This window comes from Protopterus annectens, chromosome 4.part1 (genome assembly GCF_019279795.1).
Source record: "Protopterus annectens isolate FY-2018-M chromosome 4.part1, PAN1.0, whole genome shotgun sequence".
Taxonomy (NCBI): Eukaryota; Metazoa; Chordata; order Ceratodontiformes; family Protopteridae; genus Protopterus; species Protopterus annectens.
Window position 1 is genome coordinate 840,961,323 of NC_056734.1, and position 26,796 is coordinate 840,988,118.

The window sequence follows — 26,796 nt, forward strand, 5'->3', positions numbered from 1 at the left end:
GGGCTGCATCTACTTCAGCAGCCTTTCTCAGAGGTGTTCCTACCAGGGATATTCTAGAAGCTGCTACCTGAAGTTCAGTTCATACTTTCACCAAGCATTATCACTTACCAATTTTCTCTAAATCCAGAGCTGGCTTTGCCACTGCTGTTTTGCAGGGCCTTATAGCTGTTCCTAATGCAGTATAAATCCATCCTCCCAACGTTAGCTTTGGGAATCTACCCAAATGTAATGACTGCAACAGTGAAACATGATGAACATAGTACAGTTGTGTACACCTACCATAAATGTAGATGTTCAAGTGTATTCACTGTTGCAGTCCTGGTTACCCTCCCTCCAGTCCCCTGTTTACCTTTTACTATACCTCTTCTTTCTTTTACTATGCTTAAAAGCCTTTTTGGTGTATTTGCTTTTGTTTGGAGGTATATTTTTGTGTTTCTAATTGTGTGTGTGTGTGTGTGTGTGTGTGTGTGTGTGTATATATATATATATATATATATATATATATATATGTGTGTATATATGTCTTTTGCTCCCCATCTGGGGCAAGAAAAACTGATGTAGTGGCGTCGGCTGCATGTTTTAATACCCCTGTCGACTTGATGTCATGGTAGAAGGGACAGCAACCGACGCAGGACCCAAGACTTTGTTAATCCGGCCGACTGAGGGCAACCTGCCAGCAGATTACCCAAATGTAATGACTGCAACAGTGAATACACTCGAACATCTACATTTATGGTAAGTTTACACAACTGTACTTTTTCGAGTTTCAGAACCGAAGTCTTCAACTAAAGCTAAGTACCCCATTGGGGATCCTTTTTCTTGCTCTAAACCGATGTCAGTAAAAGTCAATAATTGTATTTCTTGTGGAAAGCAAATACCTCATAAAGGTTTTCATTCGTACTTTATTCCTTGCCTAGGCCCTGACCACGACGTACCTCGCTGTCGGTTTTGTGCCTTATTTAAACCACAAACTATTCGTCGTCAGTATATTTACGCTTTTAAATATTTTGGTACTCGGTTCAATTATCCAGATATATCTTCGGTAAGCCACCACACTACTGACATTCCAAAAAAAAACGCAAAGATAAAGACAGAGACAGGCCGCCTAGATCCAAAGCTGCTGACGATGCTTCTCTTAAGCTAGTCGCCAGTTCGCCAGTACTCAGTGAGGCGCTTTCGCAGCCCCTGATACCCACTACTTCAAATTTGCAGGCCTCTACTGAGACCCATTCGGAGTCCGGTATGCCGTGAGATGCTTCAACTGTTCAACTTGCGGATGTGTTTACCTTGGATGGGTCTGGAGCCGCTGTGTAGGCACTGGCATTCTGAGGGTGTATTCAGGCCTACTGACTTGCATATTAAACTGCCGACTTCTTCTTCATGTCCTAAAACTTGAACCATGCCTAGAAAACTTCCGCATGGTCAGGCCTGTATGCCTAAAAAACAAATTATAAGAATGGCTGAAGACCTTATTACTTTAATCAGGGGAAGCCAACCTTCCCCCTCTAAGAGACCTAGGACTGAATTTGCTTATGATACTTCTGACCAGGATTCTGAAATTTGTTTCCTCTGATAATCAGGATTTACCCTTATCTACCTAGGAGAATTCTGATGCAGGGGACTATATTCCCTCTGCTTCCCCCCAGAGGATTTTTCTTTTGGTGAATCCTTGCATACTCTTAGGGAGCATTTTCGCTGGGAAAGCCAGGATTACTCTGATTCTCGAAAGAGGCTTAGGGATTTCTTACTCCTGCCCCAACACAGGCCTTTAGCTATCCCACCTGTGCTAGACATTGTTGATGATGCCTTTTTGGAATCTAGCTTGGCCCCTGACTCTCTACCTCCTGCTCCCAGAAAACCTGATAGATATAACAGGGTTCCTGATTCTCACAAGTTCCTTTTTAAAAATCCTATTGTGGATCCTGAGTCCATTTCACAGGGACCCAAGGGCATTAAGGCTACTACTGCCAAAAATCCTACCCCCTCTGATAGAGATTCCAGGGCCCTGGATAGATGGGGTAAGAAGGTGTACACCTCTGTAACCTTGGCTATCAGGGCCTTAAATTGTCAGTTTCATATGTTAAAGTATCAGCAGCATATTATTGGATTGCTTAAACAGAAAATGCTGATTCCTGACTGTGCTGAAAATAAGGATTTACAGGATTTAATGCATTCTGCTGAATAGGTTGGAAAATAAGAAGTTATGTACCTACCATAACGTTCCATGTTAGTTGCTTAGAATGCATAAATCCTACTGGAGAGACTACTAGTCAGCAAGGAATAGCCAGAGAAGACTCAGCCAGTGAAAGGAAAACATAAGGAACTCTTCTCAGTCTACTAGGATAGGGGGATGGAGGGTGGGACGTAAGAAAGAAGGCGAGAAGAAGACAACTAACATGGAACGTTATGCTAGGTACATAACTTCTTAATGTTAAGTTGTCTATCTCGCCTTCATTCTTGCTGGTTGGGACAGAGTCACTAGCACCTCAATCCTGGGTGGCTCATCGAAACAGACTCTTCAGAACAGTGGAACCAAAATCAGCTCTGCTCCTGGAGGCCACATCCAGCTTATAATGTGAAATAAAGGTATGAGGATTGGCCCAAGTAGCTGCCGCACAAATAGTTTCCATTGGCAATCTTGCCTGAAAAGCCACTGAAGTAGCCAGAGCTCTAGTGGAATGACCTTTTGGTTTAGCAGCAAGCTCTTTATTCCTTAGCTGATATATCAAAGTAATAATAGATGTCAACCACCTGGATAAAGTTACTTTCGATACTGGTAGACCTTGTTTACCCTCAGCATAGGACAGGAACAGCTGGTCTGATTTTCTGATTTGCTTAGTTCTATGCAAGTAAAAACGTAACTGTCTATGAACATTCAACTGATGCAACTTGTTCTCTGCCTTGTTGGAATAGTTTGGAAAAAAACACAGGGAGATCAATAGACTGATTCAAATTATTCTCAGAAGAAACCTTTGGAAGGAAGGAAGGATTAGTCCTGAGAGACACTCTGTCATTGTGGAAAACTAGATAAGGATGGCGAACACAAAGAGCCTGAAGTTCAGAAACTCTTCTGGCTGAAGTAATTGCAACCAGAAGAAGGGTTTTCCAAGAAAGAAATTTCAAAGAACAAGAAGTTGCAGGTTCAAAGGGGGGCAATATTAGGGAAGCTAAAATCAAATTTAGATCCCACGGAGGCGGGGGATCTCTCACTGGGGGCCTGATTAAAGTAGTCCCTTTAAGAAAAGCTTTACAAAGCTTATGGGACATAATACTAGTATCCGATAGGCCTGTATGAAAGTTAGAAATTGCAGCTAATTGAACTCTGATAGTGGCAGAAGAAGATCCAGCATGAAATAGTTCCACTAAAACATCCAAAATATGGTGTACAGGGGCTGAAAAAGGATCTATTTTTCTAGCTTCTGCCCAGAAAGAGAAACGTTTCCACTTACTAGCATAAGTCTTTTTGGTGGTAGACTTATGCGATGATAAGATGATTTCCCGCACAGATTGGGAGATGTTTGGAAGCCTGGCTAAGGTCGGAAGTGGAGCAACCAAGCAGTGAGCTGGAGAGATTGAAGGAATTGGTGCAGCCCACCCAATTGATGGATCAGGAAGTCTGGAACTGGGTCCAGTGTCCGGGGCTGCTCTAGAAGGTGACGATGCAGGAACAGGAACCAAATTTGTCGAGACCACTAAGGGGCAATGAGGATCATCTTGTATCCCAATATGGTAGCCTTCTGTATTAGTTTGGGAATCAGGGGAAACGGGGGGAATGCATAAAGAAGTCCCTGAGGCCAATCGTGAACTAGAGCATCTCTGGGGGAGTGTCCGGGAAGAGGGAGAAGAGAGAAGAAATTGTTGCACTTGCTGTTGAAAGGGGTGGCAAAAAGGTCGCAGCAAGGCTGACCCCATTTGCAGAAGATTTGGTCCGCCACTGTCTGATTGAGAGACCACTCGTGAGGCATGAGAATTGCTCTGCTCTGCCTCTCCGCTATAACGTTGGACTTCCCAGGGATGTGCACTGCTATCAGAAACCGTTGGGAAGAGATCGCCCACTGCCAGAGTCTGAGTGCTTCTCGACATAGGGGGTAGGACTTGGTTCCGCCTTGCTTGTTGATGTACCATACTACCGACATATTGTCCATTTGAATTGCAATGGTCCCGGTAGGAAGAGAGTCCTGAAGGGCTTGCAACGCTAAAAGCATGGCCCTCATCTCCAAGACATTGATATGCAGATGGTACTCATGAGGCTGCCAGGTGCCTTGGACTGTTCTGCCCTGAAAATGCCCCCCCACCCGATCAGGGAGGCATCCGTGGTCACCGTAGCCACTGAGGGAGGAAGAGCAAATGGTCTGCTCTGGGGTACTGATGGGAAAACCATCCACCAAGCAAGTTGGCTTTTGCATGTCTGTGTGATCATTGTCATGTGAGACATTGGAAGTTGCTGGAAAGACCACTGGGTGAACAGCATCCACTGAAGAATCCTCATATGAAAACGAGCAAGGGGGAGCAGTATGATAGCCAGCTGCCATGAGACCCAAGGTTTTTAGGACGAATCTGGCCTGAATTTTCTTGCATCCTAATAGGACCTGCACATGTCGGCGAATGTCTAAGATTCAGTCTAATGGAAGCTTCGCTGACATATCCTTTGTATTTAAGTTTGCGCCTATAAAGGTAATAAATTGACAAGGTGACAAAGCAGACTTTTCAAAATTTATTGTGATGCCTAGTTTGGAACAAGTTTGGATGGTGTAGTCTCTGGCTCGCAGCAGGTGATGTCTGGTGGTAGCAGTAAGGAGCCAGTCGTCTAGATATGGAAACACCTGGAATCCTTGCCATCTCAGGTGAGCGGTAACTACTGCCAAACATTTGGTGAACACCCTGGGGGCTGTGGTGAGACCAAAGGGCAGAGCTCTGAACTGATAATGACTGGCTCCCAGCCGGAAGCGGAGGAATCTTCTGGATAGTCTGTCCATTTTGATATGGTAGTACGCATCCTGAAGATCTATGGAGCACATCCAATTGTCCTGACCCAGAAAGGGTAAAATGGACTGTAGCGTGACCATCCAGAACTTCGTTCCTTGAATAGACCTGTTCAGTCTGCTGAGATCCAGAATGGGTCTCCAGTCCCCTGTCTTTTTTGGTTCCAAAAAGAACCTTGAGTAAATTCCGGATCCTTGCCGGTCTGCTGGGACTGGCTGGATGGCTCTTTTTCTTAGCAGTTTTGATATTTCTTGAACTGCTTGATCCCTCAGATTGGGTGGAACATCTGGAAGGGATTTGTTGGGAATGTAAGGGGTGCAAAAGAAAGAGATTTGTAGCCTCCGGATATGATACAGTACCCATTTGTCTTGTGTTATACTTTGCCAGGCTTTTGGGTACAGTGTCAATTTTCCCCCGACTGCCTCCAAAGGTGGACAGCCGGGCAGCACCTCAGGGATGCTGGAAGGGCTTGTCAGAGAAAGCTTCTCTTTTGCCCTGATTTTGCGGACCCTCTCTGCCCCTAGAGCGGCATCTATTGTTGTTCCCTCCTCTGCCCCTGGAGGGAAACTCACCACGTGTGTCAGGCACGGCTCCCTGGGTTTTCCGGAACCACATCTTCCCACTCTTCTGACCTTTGGGATACAGTCTAGAAGGAGTGGAAAAATGGACTCCCACAGCAGAGAGAGTCTTGGCTTCCTGCTCACACCAGGTAAGGGTATCCTTCACCTGTGGTCCAAAAAGAGCAGAACCAACAAAGGGGGTGTTGGTGAAAGACGCCCTGAAGGGTTCCGCAAAGTTACATAGCCGCATCCAAGCAGGCCTCCTCAAGGCCACGCCTGTACCTGCGGCCCTGCTCGCACCATTAGCTGCATAAGAGATGAGCCGCATGGAGGAGTTTACTACCGAATTGAGTCGCCAGCTGGGAGGCAACTTTAGCCTGGGCCCCCACAGCTGATGGATCTTGAAAGGTATCTCCTAGCTCTTTAAGGAGATCCCTTTGAAGGCGGGTAAAGTGGCACAAGTAGTTCAGTGACCTCATGGAGAAGGTCACTGAGGAAAACATCCACTTCCTGTATCTGTCCATCGTCCTAGATTCCTTACTAGGGGGATGGACAGATGAAGTTTCAGCCATCTCCTTTTTTGTGGCCGCTGCTACCACCATGGCATCAACGGGAACACCCTTTGTCACAAATTGCTTGTTCTGTGGTGCAGTAATAAATTTTGTGGGTTCCACTGTGTCTGGGGCTGACCACGCCTTCCGAGCCACCACCGACATCAGTGGATCGAAAGGCAGAGACACCCAGGAGGTGGAGGGTCGGGAACCAAACGCCTTCCAGGTATACCGACTCATCCTCAGAAGGGTTAAGGGTAGTCCAGTTCCCCCTCTGCCTAAGAATCTCAAGGATGTCTGAGAAAGAGACATCTTCAGAGGGGGATCTCGGGGACCCTTCCAAATCCTCTGTCGGTATCTGAAGTGACAGACTCTAGGGAGTCAACATGCTTCCTCTTGCATTTCCTCTTTCGAGGGGGCTCCTCTGAATGACCAGGGGAGGCCTCGGAAGAGGAAGATACACCCAATGGGGAGCCCTGGAGCACTTGTTCCCCACGCTTGGGGTCTGGAGGAGGGGCAGAGGCAGACACCATGGGGGGAGGAGCCAATGAGGCTGATCATGGGGCTGACTCAGAGGTCAGCACACTCCTCATGACCTTGAAGGCGCCCCTTCCTGAAAGCGGAGAAGGCTCCGGCTCTGAAGAAACCGGAATCCTTCCCGGCACTGAGAGAGAGAGAGACTGCTCCGAAGCCGATGTAAGAGCTGAACTCACCTGCGCTGAAGCTCCGAGAGGGAGAACGGGGTGGGACAAGGGTCCAATGCCACTTGCCCCCTCAGAGCTGACAAAGGAGTCCCGGTGCCCAGATCCCTCCAAGGATGGCACCATGGAAACGATTGGAGCCAACGACAGAACCGAAAGGGTAGGTATCGGCGCCGACGGTTCCACGATCCGAAACCCAACAAGCTCTGGCTCCGAACTCAAGGGGTGAGTCGAAGGAGGAACTACTGTAGAGACAGGCGGAGCCGAACCCTGATGAGGGGGGCTGGATAACATTTTAGCCAGGGCCTGCGATTTTAGAAGCCTGCTCACCACTCTCTCCAAATCGTGGTCAGATAGTCTAGAAGACTGAGAAGAGTGGGATCGGTGACTCTGCTCCGATTGTAATAGAGGCGACCCCAGAGCCGAGTGTATCGACTCTAGTGATGGAGATCTAGAGCGTTTTCGGCTCCCTGATGGTTCCGACACTAGAGTCGGGGCCGACTGGGAGGCAGGTACTTCGGTTCCAGCCGGAACCGAAGTTGAAGCAGACGCCACACCCGACGACGGCTCCGTTGGCTTAGAGGGTTTGACTGGCTGAGCCTTAGCCGGTGACCCTTCAGGTTTGAGCAAACCCCTAAAGATTAGTTTATTCCTACGCTCTTGCAGGACACTTGGACTAAAGGCGTGGCACACCAAACAAGAGTCCTGCAGGTGTAGGGCGCCCAAACAGTAAACACAAGAAGTGTGATCATCTGTCAGTGACATCTTCTGACAGCATGAGTCACACTTCTTGAATCCAGATACTTTCGTATCTTTGGACATTCCTGTAAAAAGGAAAATATCAAATACAGAGAAAAACAACAGAAGGGAAGTAGGTAACTAGCAAAAAACACATGCACTCAACACAAGTTACCACACCCTAACAGCACACACACTTAATATCTACGAAAGGGTAAATAACCCTATGAATTACAATAATTACTAATAAACAGCTACTACACAAATATGAAGAACAAGGATTAGCCTCCAACTAAAAATGGCTACCTTGAAGAAGACAAAGGGGGGAGGGGGGAGCTCTTTAACTAAAAACGAGTTTCCAAGGAAGGAGACTAAATCACAAATATATAACTGACTACTATAACTAACGTAAACACTAACTACAATATAAAATTTTTATATATATAGTAACAACGAAAAGTACGACCTGAGCCAGCAAAAGCAACCTCACAGCAGAAGCAGCAAACGAGATCTGGGTATCTAGCGCCAGGCATCATGGGATATAGGGGTGCCTCGAGCCATTTGGCAGCTCTCGAGCTTTTGAAGATGGCCGAGTCGGAGCCGAGGATCAGCTCCGAACCCCAACCAGCAAGAATGAAGGCGAGATAGTCAACTTAACATCATACTTTTCAATGTGGTTTTGATTCACTAGAGGCATCTTGCAGGGCTGCTATCACCGGGTCTGTACTTAGAAGGCATGCTTGGCTTAAGGTTGCCAGATCATGTTAAAACGAAATTGCTGGATGCTCCCTTAAATCAGGACCGCCTGTTTGGCAACAAAGCAGAAAAAGTTCTTAAAAAGATGGAGGAAAAAGCTAAATCTATGCAAACTGTTAAAGATTTCCTACAAGTACAGCCTCCTAGATTTAGTAGGCATTGGCCCTCTTAGAATTGGACCTTTCCTGCCTCTTCCAGGCCTTCTCAGTCTAAACACAGAACCAGCAGAACACCCAGATTTCAGTCCCAGGGTATGCACAGGACTAAGCAGTGGGGGGGGCTTCACTTCCAAATCAGGGAGTAGTAAGACCCCCCCCCCCCGACTGCTCCTTTAGGGGGAAAGATTGCTCTACAAGCAAAATACTGGGACCTCATTACCAGGACAAATGGGTTTTAAATATAGTTTCCCAAGGATACAGATTTCACTTCCACACGTTACCAACCCCAAACAGTTGGCCAGATCTTACCCTCAAATCAGTGGGCAGAGGCTCAAAAGCAAGTACTCTCTCTCAAGCTTAAAGGCTATTCAAACTGTACCAGAACAGGAAAAAGGACAAGGTTTCTACTCAAGACTTTTCCTGGTACCCAGAAAAGACAACTCATGGTGTCCCTATCCTGGACCTTTCTATCCTAAACACCTTTTTGGTGATTCCAAAATTCAAGATGCTAACTCTTCACCAGTTGCTTCCAATGCTAGGCAAGGATGCCTGGTTGGCAACACTGGATTTAAAGGACACCTATCTGCACATCCCAATCAGGGAATCTTGCAGAAGATGCATACTCTTCAAAGCAGGCTACATGCACTATCCTTTGGCTTATCTACTGCACCCAGTAGTATTCACAAAGTGCCTAGCTCCAGTCATTGCATTTTGCAGGCAAAGAAATACTCAGATGTACCCATACCTGGACGATTGTCTAATTCAGGCAGAAAGCCAGGACATACTTTTGAATCTGGCATTTGTACAAAAGGTGCTAACTTGTCTTGGGGTACATCGTAAACGAAAAGAAATCACATCTTGTACCCTGTCAGCAAATTATATTCCTGGGAGCAAGCTTGAACACAACTTCCCAGATGGCTTTCCTCATGCCAGAGAAACAAATTCATTTGACAACTTACTTCAAACTAATGGTCACAAAAACCCTGCTATCTGCAAGGCAAATACTGCAAGCCTTGGTGTTCATGGCCTTCTGTATTCTACTAATTCCATATGCAAGACTGCATATGAGGAAACTACAGTGGTATCTAAAAAGCCTATGGTGTCAACATTCTCAGGATCTAGAAGCAATGAATTCCTATCATTCCTTGCCTACAGTTAGAGTTCCTTTGGTGGGTGGAGGCCTGCCACCAAAACAAAGGACTACCATTCACTCTACCCCTTGCCGCTCAAACCCTAACAGACGCATCAGACTATGTATGGGGGGCTCACCTGGCAGGGAAGTGCATTCAGGGCAAATGGAACCCAAGTCAAATGCACCTGCATATCAATCAAAAAGCAATATTAGCTGTACATAGCCTTCAAGAACCACATTCTTCCAGGACAATTAATGGTAAAGACGGACAACACCACTGTTATGTGGTACATAAACAAGCAGGGGGGTACCCATTCATACCCCCTCTGCGGACTAGCCATGGCTCTGTGGAACACAGCCTTGAGCTACCAAGTGCATCTACAGGCTCAGTTCCTGCCAGGAAAACTAAATACATTGGCAGACGTACTAAGCAGAAATCTCATGAACCCACATGAGTGGAAACTGGAACTAGAGACTTCCAAAATGTTGATAAACAAATGGGGGAGCCCAGATATAGACCTGTTTGCCTCCCCCCAGAACTACCAATTGGACAAATTCTGCACAAGGACTCCCCACAAACAAGGTTGGAAAGTGGATGCTCTGTCCTTCAACTGGAAAAATCTATCAGTTTATGCCTTTCCTCCTCTGCCTCTCCTCTCCAAAGTACTATTAAAGATCAAACAGAACAAACCAAGGACGATACTGATTGCACCAGACTGGCCACGCCAACACTGGTACCCCCTCTTGCACAGTGTGTCACTGCTGGCTCCATGGCACCTGCCTCAAACCCCTACTCTGCTGTCACAGCAGGAGAGCCAGATTCTGCACCCTCAGCTTCAAACCCTGAACCTGGCAGCCTGGCTAATTACCTAATCTCTCCATTACCATCCCTCAGTAAACAAGTGTTGGATGTCATTTTGGAGGCAAGGAGGCCTAGTACTAGAAAATCTTATGCTGAAAAATGGAAAACATTCTCTGCCTGGAACCAAACTCAAGGGATGGGCACAGCAGCGCCCAATTTACCTCAGATTCTTCAATATTTAACTGAGATGCTTCACAAGGGCCTTTCTTTTTCCTCCTCCAAAATTCATGCCTCAGCCATTTCAGCTCATTACAACACAGAACCACCCCTCTTCTCTCATCCACTGCTCAAGCAGTTCCTCAGAGTGGCCAAAAACTTAAGACCACCCAGGAGAGCCCAACTCGAGCCTGGGACCTTAACTTTGTATTGGAAAAAAACTCTCTTCCTCCTTTTGAGCCAGCTGCTAGTACGGAGTTAAAATTCTTTTCTTGGAAAACAGCCTTCCTTTTAGCAATCACTTTAGCAAGAAGGGTATCTGAATTATAGGCCCTTATGGTAGTGGAGCCTTTCATCTTTCATGCGGACAGGGTGTCCCTTAGGGCCAATCCCTCCTTCATGCCCAAGGTAGTATCCAGTGTGGCTCTTAATCAGTCCATTCATTTGCCAACCTTCTTTTCTAATCCACAGAACAAAGGGGAACGGATACTGCACTCCTTAGATGTGCACAGACAACTTAGATTTTACTTGGACAGGACTAAACCTCAAAGGAAATCTGATCTGCTGGTGGCATTTGCTGCAGGGTCAGAGGAGAAGGCTATTTCAAAGCAAACCATTTCTAACTGGATAGGCCATTGCATTAATTTCTACTATAAGCACCATAGAAAACCTGTCCCACAGGGGATTAGACCACATTCAGCGAAGGCCGCATCTACCTCTACAGCCTTTCTCAGAGGTGTCCCTACCAGGGGCATCCTAGAAGCTGCTACCTGGAGTTCTGTACATACTTTCACCAAGCATTACCATTTGCCAATTTTCTATAAATCCATAGCTGGCTATGCCACTACAGTCTTGAAGAGCCTTATAGCTGGTCCTATTGCTACCTAAATTCCTCCTCCCATCCTTAGCTTTGGGAATCTACCCAAATGTGATGACTGCAACAGTGAAACACGAAGAACATAGTACAGTTGTGTACACTTACCATAAATGTAGATGTTCAAGTGTATTCACTGTTGCAGTCCTGGTTACCCTCCCTCCAGCCCCCCTGACTTCTTTTGGCTATACCTCTTTTCTCCTTTACCATACTTAAACACTTTTTGGTGTATTTGCTTTTTTGTTGGCGGTATAACCTTGTATATATATTTAATTGCTTCCCATTAGGGAGGCACTTGACATCTAGGGTAAGAAAAACTGATGTAATGGCGTCGGCTGCATGCTTTATACCCCTGACTACCTAACGTCACGGAAGATGAGACAGCAACCGACGCAAGACCCAAGACTTTGATAATCAGGCCGACTGAGGGCTACAGCAAGCAGATAACCCAAATGTGATGACTGCAACAGTGAATACACTCAAACGTCTACATTTATGCTAAGTGTACACAATTGTACTTTCTCTTATTTGTGTGGTCTGCATCATGGTAGGTTGGCATATTCTTCAGTTAAAGCTCAACTGTCTGCAATTTCTGCTGGTCTGCCTTTGAATCCTCCTCCTCTGGCCTCTCAGATTTAGGTCAAGCAATTTCTGAAAGGCGTCCTTTGTATCAGGCCCCCAGAAAGCCTATTCTACCTTCTTGTGACCTCAATTTTGACTCATCCTCCTTTTGAACTTGCTTCTTCAGCTTTCTTGCAACTTTGTACTTGGAAGACTGTTCTTCTTTTGACTCTTACTTCACCCAAAAGACTGTCTGAACTTCAGGTTGTCATGGCTATTCCTTCTTTTTTAGTTTTCCACAGATAAATGGTGCATCTCCAAACTAATCCTCTTTTTATGGCCAAGCTGGTCAATGGGTTGTCCCTTAATCAGTCTATTCACCTTCCCTCCTTCTCCACAGTCTGCCATTGAGAAGGTTCTTTACACCTTGGATCTGCATAGACCACTTAGGTGGTATTCAGACAAAAAGAAAGTTAATTTGCACATCTGATAAGGAAGGACATAGTACACTTGTGTAAAATCTTACTCTAACAGTAGATGTCCTCTTCACTACTGCAGTATTCAGTCCCTCCTGCCTTCCCCCTCTGTTCTTGCTTTTGCCCTGTATTTTGGTTCCCCTCCTGGCCAAGGGATCCTTGTTTCCTTTTCATTTTGCCCTTTTTTCCTTCTGGATGTATGCGTTCTCTTTTTTCCCCAGAGGGTATGCTTTTTCCTTTCAGGGGATCTCAGTTCTGAGTGTTTGCATCCGTATGTCACGTTTGTGGCCTATGCCTTTCGTGGGGAGCATGTGTGTGACGTACAGCGCCTGTAATATCTAAAGGCTTTGATATACTAACCAGACATTGGGCTATCCTTGTCAGGAGATCCTTTATGTAAAGAATACTTCAGCGGTGAAAAGAAGGATATTTACTGATATGGCAAGATTTTACACAACTGTAATTTGTTTTTTGTTGTGTGGTTTTATCTAAAAAGAATTGTTACAAGTAAATTGTGTTGTGAAATGCTTGTCAAATTATGTCACCTGAATGTGTTAGAAGAGTACTCCTGTGAGAGGAATTGCTAGTCAGATTTCTTTACCAGCGAAGTGTACTGCATGGTAGCTGGACAGTCAGCCTGTCATTACAAGCCATAAATATTTTGAGATACTTAGTTGTTGCGTCTTCCGGCTTTTCCCGGTTAGGGGTCACCACAGCGGAACTCCGGTCCGCTAATGATTGGCAGTAGATTTTTAGGTGCCAAGTTGCCAGCTCTGACGCACAACCTTCAGCGAAGGTACGCCCATTCACGCACGTCTCCACACAGAAGATGCTCTAGCTGAGAATCGAACAGGACAACATCTTACTGTGAGGTGACAACGCTACCGCAGCACCACCACCGCAATATTTTGAGATACTTAGTATCACTAGAAAATGAGTGGCTCTTCTTTCTTCGCTGCTGAGTGCAAACCTTGTTTATCTAAATTTGAGTACATTTTCTTAAACATATCTATTATTTTGTATGAAATTTAGGCAGTGTAACTTGATTTTATAGGCATGGAACCCTGCTGCCGAAGATCAGTGCTTTGACAGATGTCACCGGCTTGGACAGAAAAGGGAAGTCATCATCACTAAGGTAAAATCTCTTGTTTGATAGCATATGATGGGTCTGTTACAGTCATCTATAATCAGTTTTGAATTTATTATTATTTTTTATTTATTTACTTTTTTTTTGTATTACTGCAGTTCTAATTTGAGATGTTTTTCTCAGCTCCTAAGCTGCTAAAAATGTCAACTTGTAATCCTATTTAATTACCTGCATATTGCAAAGGGCAGAAGTCTGGCAAGTCAGCTAGCTGGATCAGTACTGCCAAATTACTTTTGAAAGGTAGCACTTTTACCTTATGAGCTTACCTTTTACATGAATAAAACCAAAGTTTACATCTGGGGAATTACTGTAAGGGTATTCTGCTTTTGCTGCTGTATTTTTCTTTGTTGCATGTCATGCTCTATAACAGTTAACAGTTTTTTTTTTTTTTTTTTTAGGATTATTGAATGGCTTTACACAGCTGTAAACTTATGACAGCCATCTTTGCATTGTAGTTCCCCTTTTTTATGACTCGTATGACCATTTAGCCCCCCAGACCTTACTATGCCTTGGACAGTGCCACAGCTCCCCAGAAATGCGCCTCCCTAGGATTGTGACCATCTTGCTGCTGTAAATCTTAATCATGGCACTGGTGGATGGGACCACTGTGTCTGGAGGAAATTGCCTTGCAGAATTTATAGTTTGGAGAAGGATGGCAAGTAATTTTGTGAAAGGCTTGAATGGAAACCTAATGGTAGTAGTGATAATTGTTCGGTGTTCACTGAGGACAAGAAATAGGGAGGGTGTTCTGTGCATCCGCCAACTTGCACTCATGCAGCATGTGTCATTTCTAAGAAAGTTCTAACAGCCCCCCCCCCTCTGCCCCACCCCCCAAAGGGGAGGAAGTTATCCACTGGATGTTAAGACAGCTTCTTCCCAGGCAGTCTTGCTAGTATTCCAGTTTTGGTTCTGAAGCTGGACTTTGCGTAGCATAGCTGAATGTCTTGCCTGTGTGCCAGCAGAAATGCTTGTTGTTGTTTATTTAATTTATTTATTTTTTAACGTTTTGAGCTCTTGAAGGGACCCAGGTCATGATTTTAAGAGGGACTGATGAAGTCTGTATGAAATGTCCCCCTCATGGGACACTCACTACATTGTTAACGTTATTTGTAATTTCATCATATTCACTTCCGTTTTGACCCTGTTGACCATTGTTTAGTGCTACCATTCTGCAGACGATGTTGCTTGCCTTCCAACCTGGAAAGGCTAATGAATTATAAGGTAACTTTTTGATTATAGCATTTCTACCACCTCACAGGCGTATTTTTTGATTATAGCATTTTTGCCTCCTCGCTGGCGTACTGCTTTTTATTTTTACTGAGAATCTTATTGGCCCACATACCCGTTACATCCACTATTAGTCATCATCGTGCAGAAGTTTCATGTTTTGTTTTTTAGGAGAGAGTGACTTCTCCTTCTAGTTAATTTAGTCTAAAGAACCACTCTTTCCTTAACTATGTTGCTTGAGCTGGCCTGAAGCTGTATCTGAGCAGATGTTGGAGGGCAGTTGTGTTGATTCATATATCACCTTTTTTCTTTCAGAGGACATGTGTGCATTTTTGCATGTCTTACCTTGATACACACATTGGGTGAGCAGTCTTAATCCCTCTTTAGGTGCTGCTGGAAGAAGAGTGGCTCCTCTTCTCATTGGAACAAAACATTTCCCAAGAACACAGGATTCATCTCTTCATTGCCCACTCCTTTAGAAATTAGTGATCATTCCTGAACCTGCGTTATTAAATAAGACCTTACAGCTGTACTGGCAGATGTTCTTATTTATATCCTCGCTGTGTTATAAAAGGAAGGAATTATGATGCTGTTTTGCTTCATGTTTTATTTATAGGTCTGTATCATTTTGTTATGCATTGGAAGAGCTTTGTTTAGTCTCAGAATGCAAGATCATTCATGGCTTTCAACTCTTAAGGTGTATCAGAATTTTTTTGCCTAGATATGCCACTTTGGGCTAGTCTAATTGTATTTAAAAAAAAAAATTAAAAAAAGTCTCTTCAGCAAGGTGAGTATATGCAACACATATATTACTGACAGAGAAACTAGCTTTAGTTGTTGGAGAAGTTAATGACTACAGTGTTGAACTTTAGGAATCTTGCAACAATATAGCTGCTATCTTTACCCTTTAGTGGTATTCATTTCCCCATTCCTATTTATTTAAGATGTCAGGTTTTTTTTTTTTTTGGGTTTGTTTTTTGTTTTGTTTTCTCTTAATCGCTCCAGCCCCCAGCTCCTCCCCTGCAGCCATATAAATCGATGAACAGGAGACAAGGGAGCGATGAAATCTTGGTTTGGCCAGCATTACCACTCCCCCTACCCACACCACTCTCACCTCTGACTAAGGCCATCATTTGTGGCTAGGAAAAAGGAGTAGAGCAGAGTTGGCAGTGATCATTACAGTGGCAACAAGGCTTTTATTTAGTAAGCAGTCTCCCATTCCCCTGCAGCTAATATCATCCTTGTGTGCATGGTGTGCCTCTGAGGACGTGCCTACCCCAAGTCCTTTCTGACCCTGCAATGTTCCCTCACCCTAGCCTTCACCCTCCCTGCAGCCTGTCAAGCTACCAAGCCCCTAATCAAATTCTTATCAACTAGATAGTAGTCAGTGTTTCATCCCTTTCGTGACACTGGCATGACGTCCTGTTTGGGTAATGGCATTATGCTGGCTTTCGAGCATCTTAGCAGAGAATAGAGTCCCTCCCTCACCAGTCTGTAAAACTGTATCGCATATGCAACCAGGGATTACAATAATTTGGATTAGGGAGAGAAACTTAAGATCGTACAGCCATCTAAAGAATGGAAATCTGCTTGAAAGCCAACATAATGCCGTTACCCAAATAAGATGTCTTGCCTTGTATTTGTTATGCAATAGCTAAATAAGGAATTGATTTTCTTTGATTAGAATGTGTTTTGCAGTATTTCTCTGACAGAGCTACTCACTAGTAACAAAACTGGGCATCATGTTTCCTAGTATTAGGAGTTCAAGACCTGCCTTTGTGTTTCATGCAGAAGAACAGAGCGATTACAACCATTAGTCCTCAGGCTATCATTTAGTTGGACCAATATGAATGAGAACATTTTGGCCATGCTTCTTTATGAATGTCTTTGCTGTTAACTTGCTGTTTTTTGTATTCTTCATATCAGATCCTGCTATTATTTTGCAAAGAGCTGCTGGATTGAGTGGAATTAATTGATTTAATTGGATTTTGCTCTTATATCTGCCTTTCATTTCTCTACAGCCAATTTTCTATGGCATTATTTTTGTGCTGTTTGTGAGACTTTAATATGCAAGACCACCTCAAGGTTAAGACCAATAGCAACAGCAGCAGGAAAGTAGTGTCCAGAATTTCACATGTTGAATAGTTGTTCATTGTATATGTGATAGTAGGCCTTGCTTATATACTTTCCACGGTTTAGAAAAAGTCTCTAAATGCAGGTTTCCATGCAGTCTGACTGAAGAAACCAAAAAAAGCTGCTTTAGAGTTGGATTGTCTAAAACTTGCTGTAGTGATGTTGAACATCTAAGTAGACATGTTTAAATCTGTGAGCAGACCTGACAGAAAGAGACGGTGGACCCTATCCTCCAGCATTATATTAGCCCTGATTTAGAGCAGGTGAATACTGCTGTAGCCATGGAGGGAACAACACCATCTCTGAAGTGTTTTTCACCTTAGCAAAGAAAATGCATTTTGTGGGTTCTGTACAGGTATTTTTTCCATGTGTTTCCCTCCAAAATCTCATCTTCCCATGTACCCCTGGTTATGCCTGCTGAAGCCGGCACTAAAGGAGAATCTAGGCTCTGAGACCTACAGCTGCAGCTAGTTGGAAGTGCCTGTGTGTATCCTTACTTTTCTCAGATCGGAGGCTGCAGAGACTTAAAATGTTGGGTGATTGGTGCTGTAACACCACACTACCCCACCCCCACCTTTTACTTGGTGCTGTACCACCACACTGTCCCTCTGCCAGTCTGCTACAGTACTACCACTTATTTGTCAGGCCTGCAGAGTTGACTTAATAGCCACTTTCTGCCACAGTTCGGCCCACCCACTTCTTGATACTGCCTCTGCTACTGGCCTAGTCCACTTCCTTCTCCCTAGAGTTGACAAACCTGGTACTAGCACTCCACTCCCATCGCCTCACCAAAACATGCTTGCTTTACTGTCACCTAAGACCGCTAGCTGAGCCCTGATCTCGGAGACTTCAGTCTGAGCTTTTAATGCAAACATTCTTAAGCCATGCTTCTAATTTTGTTTTTAATTTGTCTCTAGGTCATAAATCTATAAGCAGACTTTCATTTCATTTGTTTGATATCAGGAGACAAGCAGTCTGTCTTGTCTGCCTTTAATTTCATATTAGCAGACTACCACTTTCACATCTCTTCTTCTCCCATTTCAATCTTTCCCTTGCCTTTTTGAACTCCTTTGAATTGTTCTTCACCACCCATTCCAGAAGAACATTCCATGAACTGATGGCCATCTCAGTGAAGAAATATTTTGCATATCTAGTGAAAAACTGAAGTTGTGTCCTCTTGCTTCCTTTAGTTTGATTCTTACACAGTGCCCAAATGTTTATTTTAAGCACCTATATCATCTTTGTCTTCTGAACTTTAAAGAGAAAACCCAAGTACCTCAAGTTGATGCTGGCCAAAGTCATTCCCCTCAGTTTCACTTTGCCTATTATTCTGTTTTGGGAATCCCTTCATTGTTTTCCTTTACAAGAACAATATTCTGAGAAGCATGGTTATTAGTATCTGTACCCTTCCAGTGTTGTCAGGGTGGCTGTTTGGTTTAGCAGCTAATATCCTCATTAATGAGAAGGATCTTTGTGTATGTAGCCTTTTACACATTGTTAGTGTCTACAGCCCCAGAACTTGATAGCTTCTCTATATGTTGCTGACTTCATATTCCTGATTATCAGGTGCCGTGGTCACAAGATGCTAGAGGATCAAAATGCTGATGGCCATTTGCAAAGCACTGCCAATGCAGCTCCTGTATGTGTACCAGCGGTACTTCTTTGCTTTAGGAAAGTATTCCCTTCCTTATGTTTATACAACACAGGGTTGGTATACTGAAGGAGGGCTTGCCCTACTGCAAAAAATGCTTACAGTTTGAGTCTTTGCCTTTGTTTGTTTCAGGCATTTGTTTTCAACAGTGTAGTTTGTCAGCTTTTTGTAATTCAAGGTTTCTTGATGAAACCCAATTTTGCAGCACATTTATGTGAAATTTCTTTTCCGGTTGAGTCAGTTTTATTTATTGTCCACTTTGCTGGGAGACTGTAAGATATTTGTTCTTTGCAAGCAGCTACTTTAACTCTTGTACTATGTGGATGTTTTGAATCAGCTCTGATGTTTAATGAAGTCTCTTTGAAGATACAGAACTGAGCCTAACTTTTGTTGTTGACTTGGTGCCCGTGCCATTTCACTTGTATTAAATATGTTTTTAGAGTCTTGTTTTGATTTGTAATGGAAATGGTTTGGGGTGCTTACCATCTGTAGGACTAATGAGAAACCAATTTTCTTGTCTTTGCTGACTTTTAAAAATGTTTAGCTTTGGAAAGCAACTAGTATTAAGATTTCTGTTTTGTTTCACAAGTTGCCTCACTAAGGAATTCTGTTTTGCATAAATGTGGCTTATACTGAAAGCTTGTTTTCTTGTTACTTTATTAGCTCAACTTTATTTTGATCTCTGTTGCTTCTTACTGATACATTGACTTTGCCTTTTCTTTTTTTAAGTTGCAATTTGGCTGGCAGTTTGGAGTGTCATATATGGCACGATAAGGATATGTGAGGAAAGTAAAGCACCTGGTGAAAACAAATATGCAGACATATAAATGTTTATTTCCTTCAGGTCAGGGAAAGAGAGTTTGCTGGTTTTCAGACATACCTTGCCGTTATGGTTGCGTAAGTGCGTTATCTTCTTGCTAACAAAGAGGGGGCACACCAGTCAGGGCACATTCCACAAAGATAATAGCCACAAGTGCAATCTTTCTTTAAGGATGTTTAAACTGAGGACAGTTGGGAGACGAAGATATGGACTACAGACCACACTTTCTCCAGTTTCTACATATTTGATAACCAGGTGGGATTCATCATGGACAAAACTATAAGTTTACATTTAATAATGTATGCCTCCATTACTCTCTCTCCAGAGTAAGGAATACAGCTGTAATGGTGATTCCATTTGTTGTATATCTAGTACAGCTGTGTGCACAACTTTCCATAACAGTAAGTATTCAAATAAAAGATCTCTGCTGCAGTACAAGTTTTCAGTCACTAGCTGTGTTTGTAGGAATGTCTGAAGAAAGTTGCAGAAGTAGGTACTCCATCTTAGCATCTGCAGATAAACTGAGAGATGTGCTCAATGGTATTGACTTGGTAATTGCCTTCCTAAGAGTGTCTATTGTCCCTGCTGGCCTGGGTGATACAGCAGAAGGTAGCTTTGGAGCCTCTTGAGACTTATGGAGTCACAGTATCACTGTTGCAGTGTTTTTTTACTAAAGAGATCCCTGCTAAATTGGCCTTTTAGGTTATTAACTACCAGACCCATATGACCAGGTATGTTTTAGCTTTTCGAGGCTTTGGCCCTCTCTTTGTTGGGCTCCTTCTCAAGTGGCCCATCATTCTATGAAATGTAGTTATGATACAGCTTATGCTTCTTCTAGAGCTGCTGCCTTTGGTTCTGTGTTAAGATGATATTTTGGCTTCATCTCCAACCTTTGCCTGATGATATTAAGGCTAAATTGATGGATGCTTCTCTTGACAATAAAAATCTGTCTGGTTCTGTAGCTTTGACTTTTTAAAATCTCTGCAGGAAAATGGTAAGGCCTTGCAGGAATTGAAAGATATTTTTGTTTCCCCTGTTCCCAAATTTCAGATGACTTGTCCTTCCAAGCACGCCTTTGTCCGTAGACAGTCCCGTCCTCCTCCCAAAGATAAAAAGGGTTCTACAAGGGCTCCTCCTGCTAAATCTACTCAGACTCCTACTACTCAGAACCTCCTTTTCCAGACAAGCCAGGTTCTCTCTGACTGTCTTCTTTCTTCCATCCTAGGTCAGGTTCCTTTGTCTCTTCATCTTTCCCTCTCTCTTCCCAGTTGGTTAAGGATCACTCAGGACACTTGGGCACAGTCCACCATCCATCAGGGATACTTCATGAGGCGGAAGCCCCTTCCTGCCTTTCTGGGCATTCCTTAATCTCCTCAGGAACAGCTGCCCTTAAATCCGGAGGTACGTGAGGGCCTTTTATCTCAAGGCACCATCCAAGCAGTTTCTGCTCCTCAAAGGGGAAAGGGGTTTTATTTCAGAATGTGTTTGGCTTCCAGGAAAGAAGGCACCTGGAGGCCCATTCTGGACCTTTCACAGCTCAACACCTTTCTGAAGATCCCTTCTTTTTTTAATGCTGTCCCTTCAGACTGTGTTTTTTCCTCCTGTTCTTCTTCAGGCTTTCCTGGTCTCTCTGGATGTCAAGGATGCCTATCTTCACATCCCTGTTCATCCCCTTTTCAGGAGATATTTGTGTTTTGCTGTCTCTTCCTTGCATTTTCAGTTCTCTGCTTTTCCCCTTTGGCCCCTGTACTGCCCCAAGGGACTTTGCCAAATGCCTCCCACTTGTGATTGCCTTTTGTGTGCTGAGGGGGATTCAAATCTTTTCTTGCTTGGATGACCTGCTCAATCAGGCTTCCTCCCCAAAGACCTTGGGTGAGCACCTCTACTATGCTATTTGCCTCTTGCAACATATAGGGTTTACGATAAATTCTGGAAGTCCTTCCTGACTCCTTCCCAAGACCATATTTTTCTCGTGCAGGCTCCAAACCATTCCTATGCTGGCTTCCCTACCACCACCCAAGGCTGTGGCTATTGTTGCAGTTTTTCAGTCTCTTCTTCTGTTCTCTTTTACAGCCAGGGAGTTCCTAAGGGCTCTTGGTTATATGGCTTCCATCATTCCTATACTTCCTGCAATCAGACTCCATAGGAGGAAGCTTCAGTGATTCCTAAAGTCAGTCTGGCTTCAACGTTGTCATCCTGTAGACATTCTAGTTCCTCTATGTCTTGAAGTAGAGCTTCAGTGGTGGATTCATCAGCTGTCACTCAACCCAGGGCTTCCTTTTCAGCCCCCAGTCTCTTCTCAGGAACTTTTTTCAGATGTGTCAGGGGGGGGGGGGATGCTAAAGATTCAGGGTCTTTGGCCCATTAATTAGAGGGAGGACCACATCAACATCAAGGAGGTGAGAGCTCTCCATTTTGATCTTCAGGCCTTCCATACTCTTTCTTCCAGGGCCTCTCAAAATCTTTACAGACAATACTGCAGTGATGTGGTACATCAACAAGCAAGGAGGGTCAAGGTCTTACCTTTTGTGCAGACTAGCTCTTCAGGTTTGGGATCTGGCTCTCCAGTATCAAGTGACTCTTAAGGCTGTTTATATTCATTCAGAACTAGATATTGTGGCAGACACTGAGCAAGTCCATAACACAGACTCACGAGTGGATGCTTCACAGAGATGTTTTTGGACACTGTCCACCAGTGGGGGACTCCTCAGGTAGATCTTTTTTCCTCCTCTCTGAACAACTTCCTCTTTTGCATCAGAGTCCCAAGTCCCCTAGCATGGTAGGCAGGCACCCTTTTTCTTGGAAGGGGTGTTTTCTATGCTTTTCCTCTCCTTCATCTCATACCAAGGGCCCTGCTCAAGATAGAACAGGACTGCCCCAAAATCTTGTTTGTGACTATCTTTTGGCCCCGACAGCATTGGATGTTTTTCGTGTTTCACTGTTGCAGTCATCATTTTGGGTTATCCCTGCCAGGGTAGCCCCCAGTCGGCCCGAATACCAGAGGCTTAGTATTTATGCATCGGTTGCTGTCGCTCCAGGACTGACGTCAGGTCATCAGTGGTATAAAAACAGGTAGCCAACGCCATTACATCAGTTTTTCTTGCCAAGGAGCCCGAAGCAGAAGCAGTTCGCATGGGTACCAGTCAGCCGCTACCTGAGTTTTCGTTTCTGAATTGAAGTTGAAGTTTTCTAAAGCTAAGTACCCCGTTGGAGATCCTTTTTTCTTGCTCTAACCGATATCAGAAAAAGTTAACAATTGTCTTGCCTGTGGAAAGCAAATACCACACTGAGACTTTCATTCCTACTGCATCACTTTTGGCCCAGACCACGACGTCCCCCGCTGTCGCTTTTGTGCTTTGTTCAACATCAGAACTATACATTGTCGGGCCCTTATTGTAGCTAGATATTTTCGTTCTCAGTCCTCGACTGCCGATATGGCTTCAGTAAGCCATCTGACAATGGATCTTCCGAAAAAATGTAAGGGTAAAAGACAGAGACAGACTGCACAGGTCCAAAACTGCCAACGATGCTTCCGTTAAGCTAGTTGTCAGTTCTCCAGTCCTCAGTGAGGTGCTTTCGCAGCCCCTGATGCCCACTTCTGTGGATTTGCAGGCCACTAGAAGACTTTTTTGGAGTCTGGTATGCCACAAGACTCTTCTTCGACTAACGATCCTGCGGATGTCTCTACCTTGGATGGATCCGGAACCACTGGGCAGACACTGTATTCCGAGGAAGTACTTCGCACTACCGATACTCAACACAGACCAACTATGTTCGCGTCTAAGGTTCTTTTGAAAACTACTGAGTTTCTAAGGCCCAGGGTACAAACCACACCCAAAAAAACGACGACCCAAGCTCAGGCCCCTGTTTCCTTGCCTCAGTCTCAAATGCTGAAAATGGTGGAAGACCTTATAATGCTTAGTGGAAGCCAGGCTACCCCTTCCAAAAGAAAGAGACTTGTCCCCAGTAGTTTTATCTGTACAGGGGTCCGATGAGACTGATGCATCTGAATATGAAGATATGCAACCCCTCTCTGCTTATGAGGATTCGGATGCAGAGGAATCCATCCCTTCAGCCTCTCCACTCAAGGACTTTTCCTTTGGGGAAACCTTACATACTTTAAGGGAGCATTTCCAGTGGGAATGTCAGGACTATCCTCAGTCAAAAAAGAGACTCAGGGAGTTCTTAGATCTTCCACAGTACTGACCTCTGGCCATTCCTCCTGTCCTGGATGTTGTGAATGAGGTTTTTATGTAGTCCTGTCTGACCACCAACACCCTCCCTCCTGCTCCCAAAAAACCTGACAGGTACTATAGAGTCCCTGACTCTCACAAATTTCTTTTTAAAAATCCTACTGTTAACCTCGAGGTCATCTCACGATGACCTAAAGGAATCAAAGCAACTTCAGCTAAGAATCCAACCCCCTCAAATAGGGATTCCAAAGCATTAGACAGATTGGGTAAATAAAGTATACACCTCTGCTACTCTCGCTATTAGAGCATTAAATTGTCAGTTCCATATGCTGAAATATCAGCAACATACCATGGAACTATCTTCCTTCCCTGCTTGTGCAGAAAATAGAGAGTTACAAGATTTAAAGCTTTCTGCAAGTCAAGAAACTAAGCACACCTTGCAACGTGGTTTTGACGCCCTAGAAGCATCTTGCAGGGCAGCAGTCACTGGTTCTGTACTTAGAAGACATGCTTGGCTTAAGGAACAGACCTTGCCAGACCATGTCAAATCCACATTATTGGACGCACCCTTGCACAAAGACAACTTATTTGGGACCAAGGCAGAAGAGGTCCTAAAAAAGAAGGAAGAAAAAGCTAAATCTATGCAGACAGTTAGACTTCTTACAGGTCCAGCCACCGAGGTTCAGTAGGCATTGCCCCTACAATCTCTGGTCTTTTCCTGCCCCCCACCAGGTCAGCTCAGCCCAGACCCAGGGTAAGCAGGCCCCCCAGACAACAGGCCCAGGGAATGCAGAGATCTAAGCAGTGGATTTCCTCCTCTTCAAAACCAGGGTGTGCAAAGCCACCCCCTTATGGTAAGAGCTCACAATGACTTTACACTTCCACCCCCTCCCTCTGCCCACCTGCACTTGCCACTAGGAGGAAAACTCTCCTTCCACGCAAGCAACTGAGCCACCATTACCGACGACCTCTGGGTTCTCAACATAGTGTCCCAGGGATACAAATTTTTATTTTCACACACTGCCAACCCCAAAATGGTTCCCAGATCTTCCCCCAAACCAGTGGGCAGAGGCAAAAAAAGCAAGTCCTTTCCCTCCTCTGTATGAGGGCAATAGAGCATGTTCCTGCAGAACAGACAGGCCAAGGTTTCTACTCTAGACTCTTTCTGGTACCCAGAAAAGAGGGTACATGGCACCCCATCCTTGACCTATCCATTCTAAACACCATTCTGGTGATAACAGAATTCAAAATGGTCACCCTCCAGCAGCTTCTTCCTATGCTTTCCAAGGATGTTTGGTTAGCCACCCTAGACCTAAAAAAGACCTACCTGCACATCCCAATCAGGGAATCATGCAGGATATACCTATGTTTCAGAGCAGGATCACTGCACTTCCCTTTGGCTTATCCACTGCTCCCAGAGTTTTCACAAAATGCCTGGCTCCCGCCATTGCTTTTTGCAGGCAAAGAAATATTCAAATTTACCCATACTTGGATGACTGCCTGATTCAGGCAGACAGGAAAATCTGCTAAAGCACCTGACCTTTGTAAGGGACCTACTGACTTCCCTGGGGTATACTATCAATGAAAAGAAATCAAAACTAGTACCCACACAAAAAATTGTATTCCTGGGAGCAAGCCTGGACACAGTATCCCAGATGGCATTCCTTATACCAGAAAAACAAACCTACCTGACAATCTACTTCTCTCAACTAACCACCAGGACCCAGTTATCTGCAAGGAAAATCCTGCAAGCTCTAGGGTTCATGGCTTCTTGCATTCTACTCATTCCATATGCCAGCCTGCATATGAGGAAACTACAATGGTACCTAAAAAGTCTTTGGTGTCAGCACTCTCAAGACTTGGCAACTGTTATGCCAATGATAACCTTGTCTAAGGAAAGATTTTCTTTGGTGGGCAGTAGCATGCTACCACAACAAGGGACTTCCCTTCTCACTATCCCACACCACCCAGACCCTCACCACAGATGTATCAGACTATGCCTGGGGTGCACACCTGGATGGCAGGTGCATTCAGGGCCAATGGAGCCCAAATCAAATACATCTGCACATCAACCAAAAAGAGATCTTAGCTGTTCAGCACACCCTGACAGCTTTCAGACCCCTACTCTCCCCAGGGCCTCTGCTGATCAAAACAGACAACACCACTGTGATGTGGTACATCAACAAGCAGGGAGGGACTCACTCTTATCCTCTGTGCAGGCTCGCCATGACCCTTTGGCACACGGCCACAGCCATGCAACTACACCTGTTAGCACAATTCCTGCCAGGCTCTCTAAACTCTCTGGCAGACACCCTAAACAGAAACCTGCTAGAGCCACACAAGTGGCAGCTAGACCAAAAAACCTTCACTTTTGTAACCCAGAAATGAGGCACCCCGAAGGTAGACCTCTTTGCCTCCCACTCCAATCATCAGCTCAGCAGTTTCTGCACCAGGGAACCTCACAGCAAGGCCTAGAAAGTGGATGCTCTATCCTTCCAGTGGGTAAACCTCTCGGTCTATACATTTTCCCCTCTACCACTCATTTCAAGGGTACTGCTCAAAATAAGGGAGGAAAAACCAAGGACAATCCTGATTGCCCCAGACTGGCCATGACAACACTGATATCCACTGCTGCACAGCCTGTCACCCCTGCCACCATGGCACCTACCTCAGATCCCAACACTCCTGACCCAGAGGAATGGAGAATTCATGCATCTCCAATTGCAGACCCTCAATCTGCCAGCCTGGCTTATTCCCTGACCTTTCCTCAAGCTGCCAGTCTAAGCAAACAAGTTCTAGATGTTATACATGGGGCCAGACACCCCAGCACTAGAAAGCCTTATGCCAACAAGTGGAAAAGGTTTTGCACTTGGATCCAGGCTAAGGGAGCCGGAACGGCACAGCCCACCCTACCTCTTATCCTGGATTACCTGGCAGACGTACTACACACGGGTCTATCCTTCACTTCTGTTAAAATTCATGCCTCTGCCATCTCTGCTCATTTCAGCACAGAGCCACCTCTTTTCTCGCACCCTGTCATCAAACAGTTCCTAAGAGGGGCTAACAACTTGAGGCCAACCAGAAGAGCTCCTACCCCAGCTTGGGACCTAAACTTTG

At 44.7% G+C, this 26,796-nt stretch overlaps 1 protein-coding gene across 1 annotated transcript in view; it reads left to right on the plus strand.

Annotated features, from left to right (window-relative positions):
- HLTF (helicase like transcription factor) overlaps positions 1 to 26,796 on the plus strand; it is a gene marked incomplete in the record, with an annotated part of 1,324,997 nt that overhangs the window by 1,260,024 nt on the left and 38,177 nt on the right. The window contains 1 exon segment of the mRNA XM_044070619.1: positions 13,563 to 13,643. Within this exon segment, the coding sequence (XP_043926554.1) occupies positions 13,563 to 13,643 (81 nt within the window).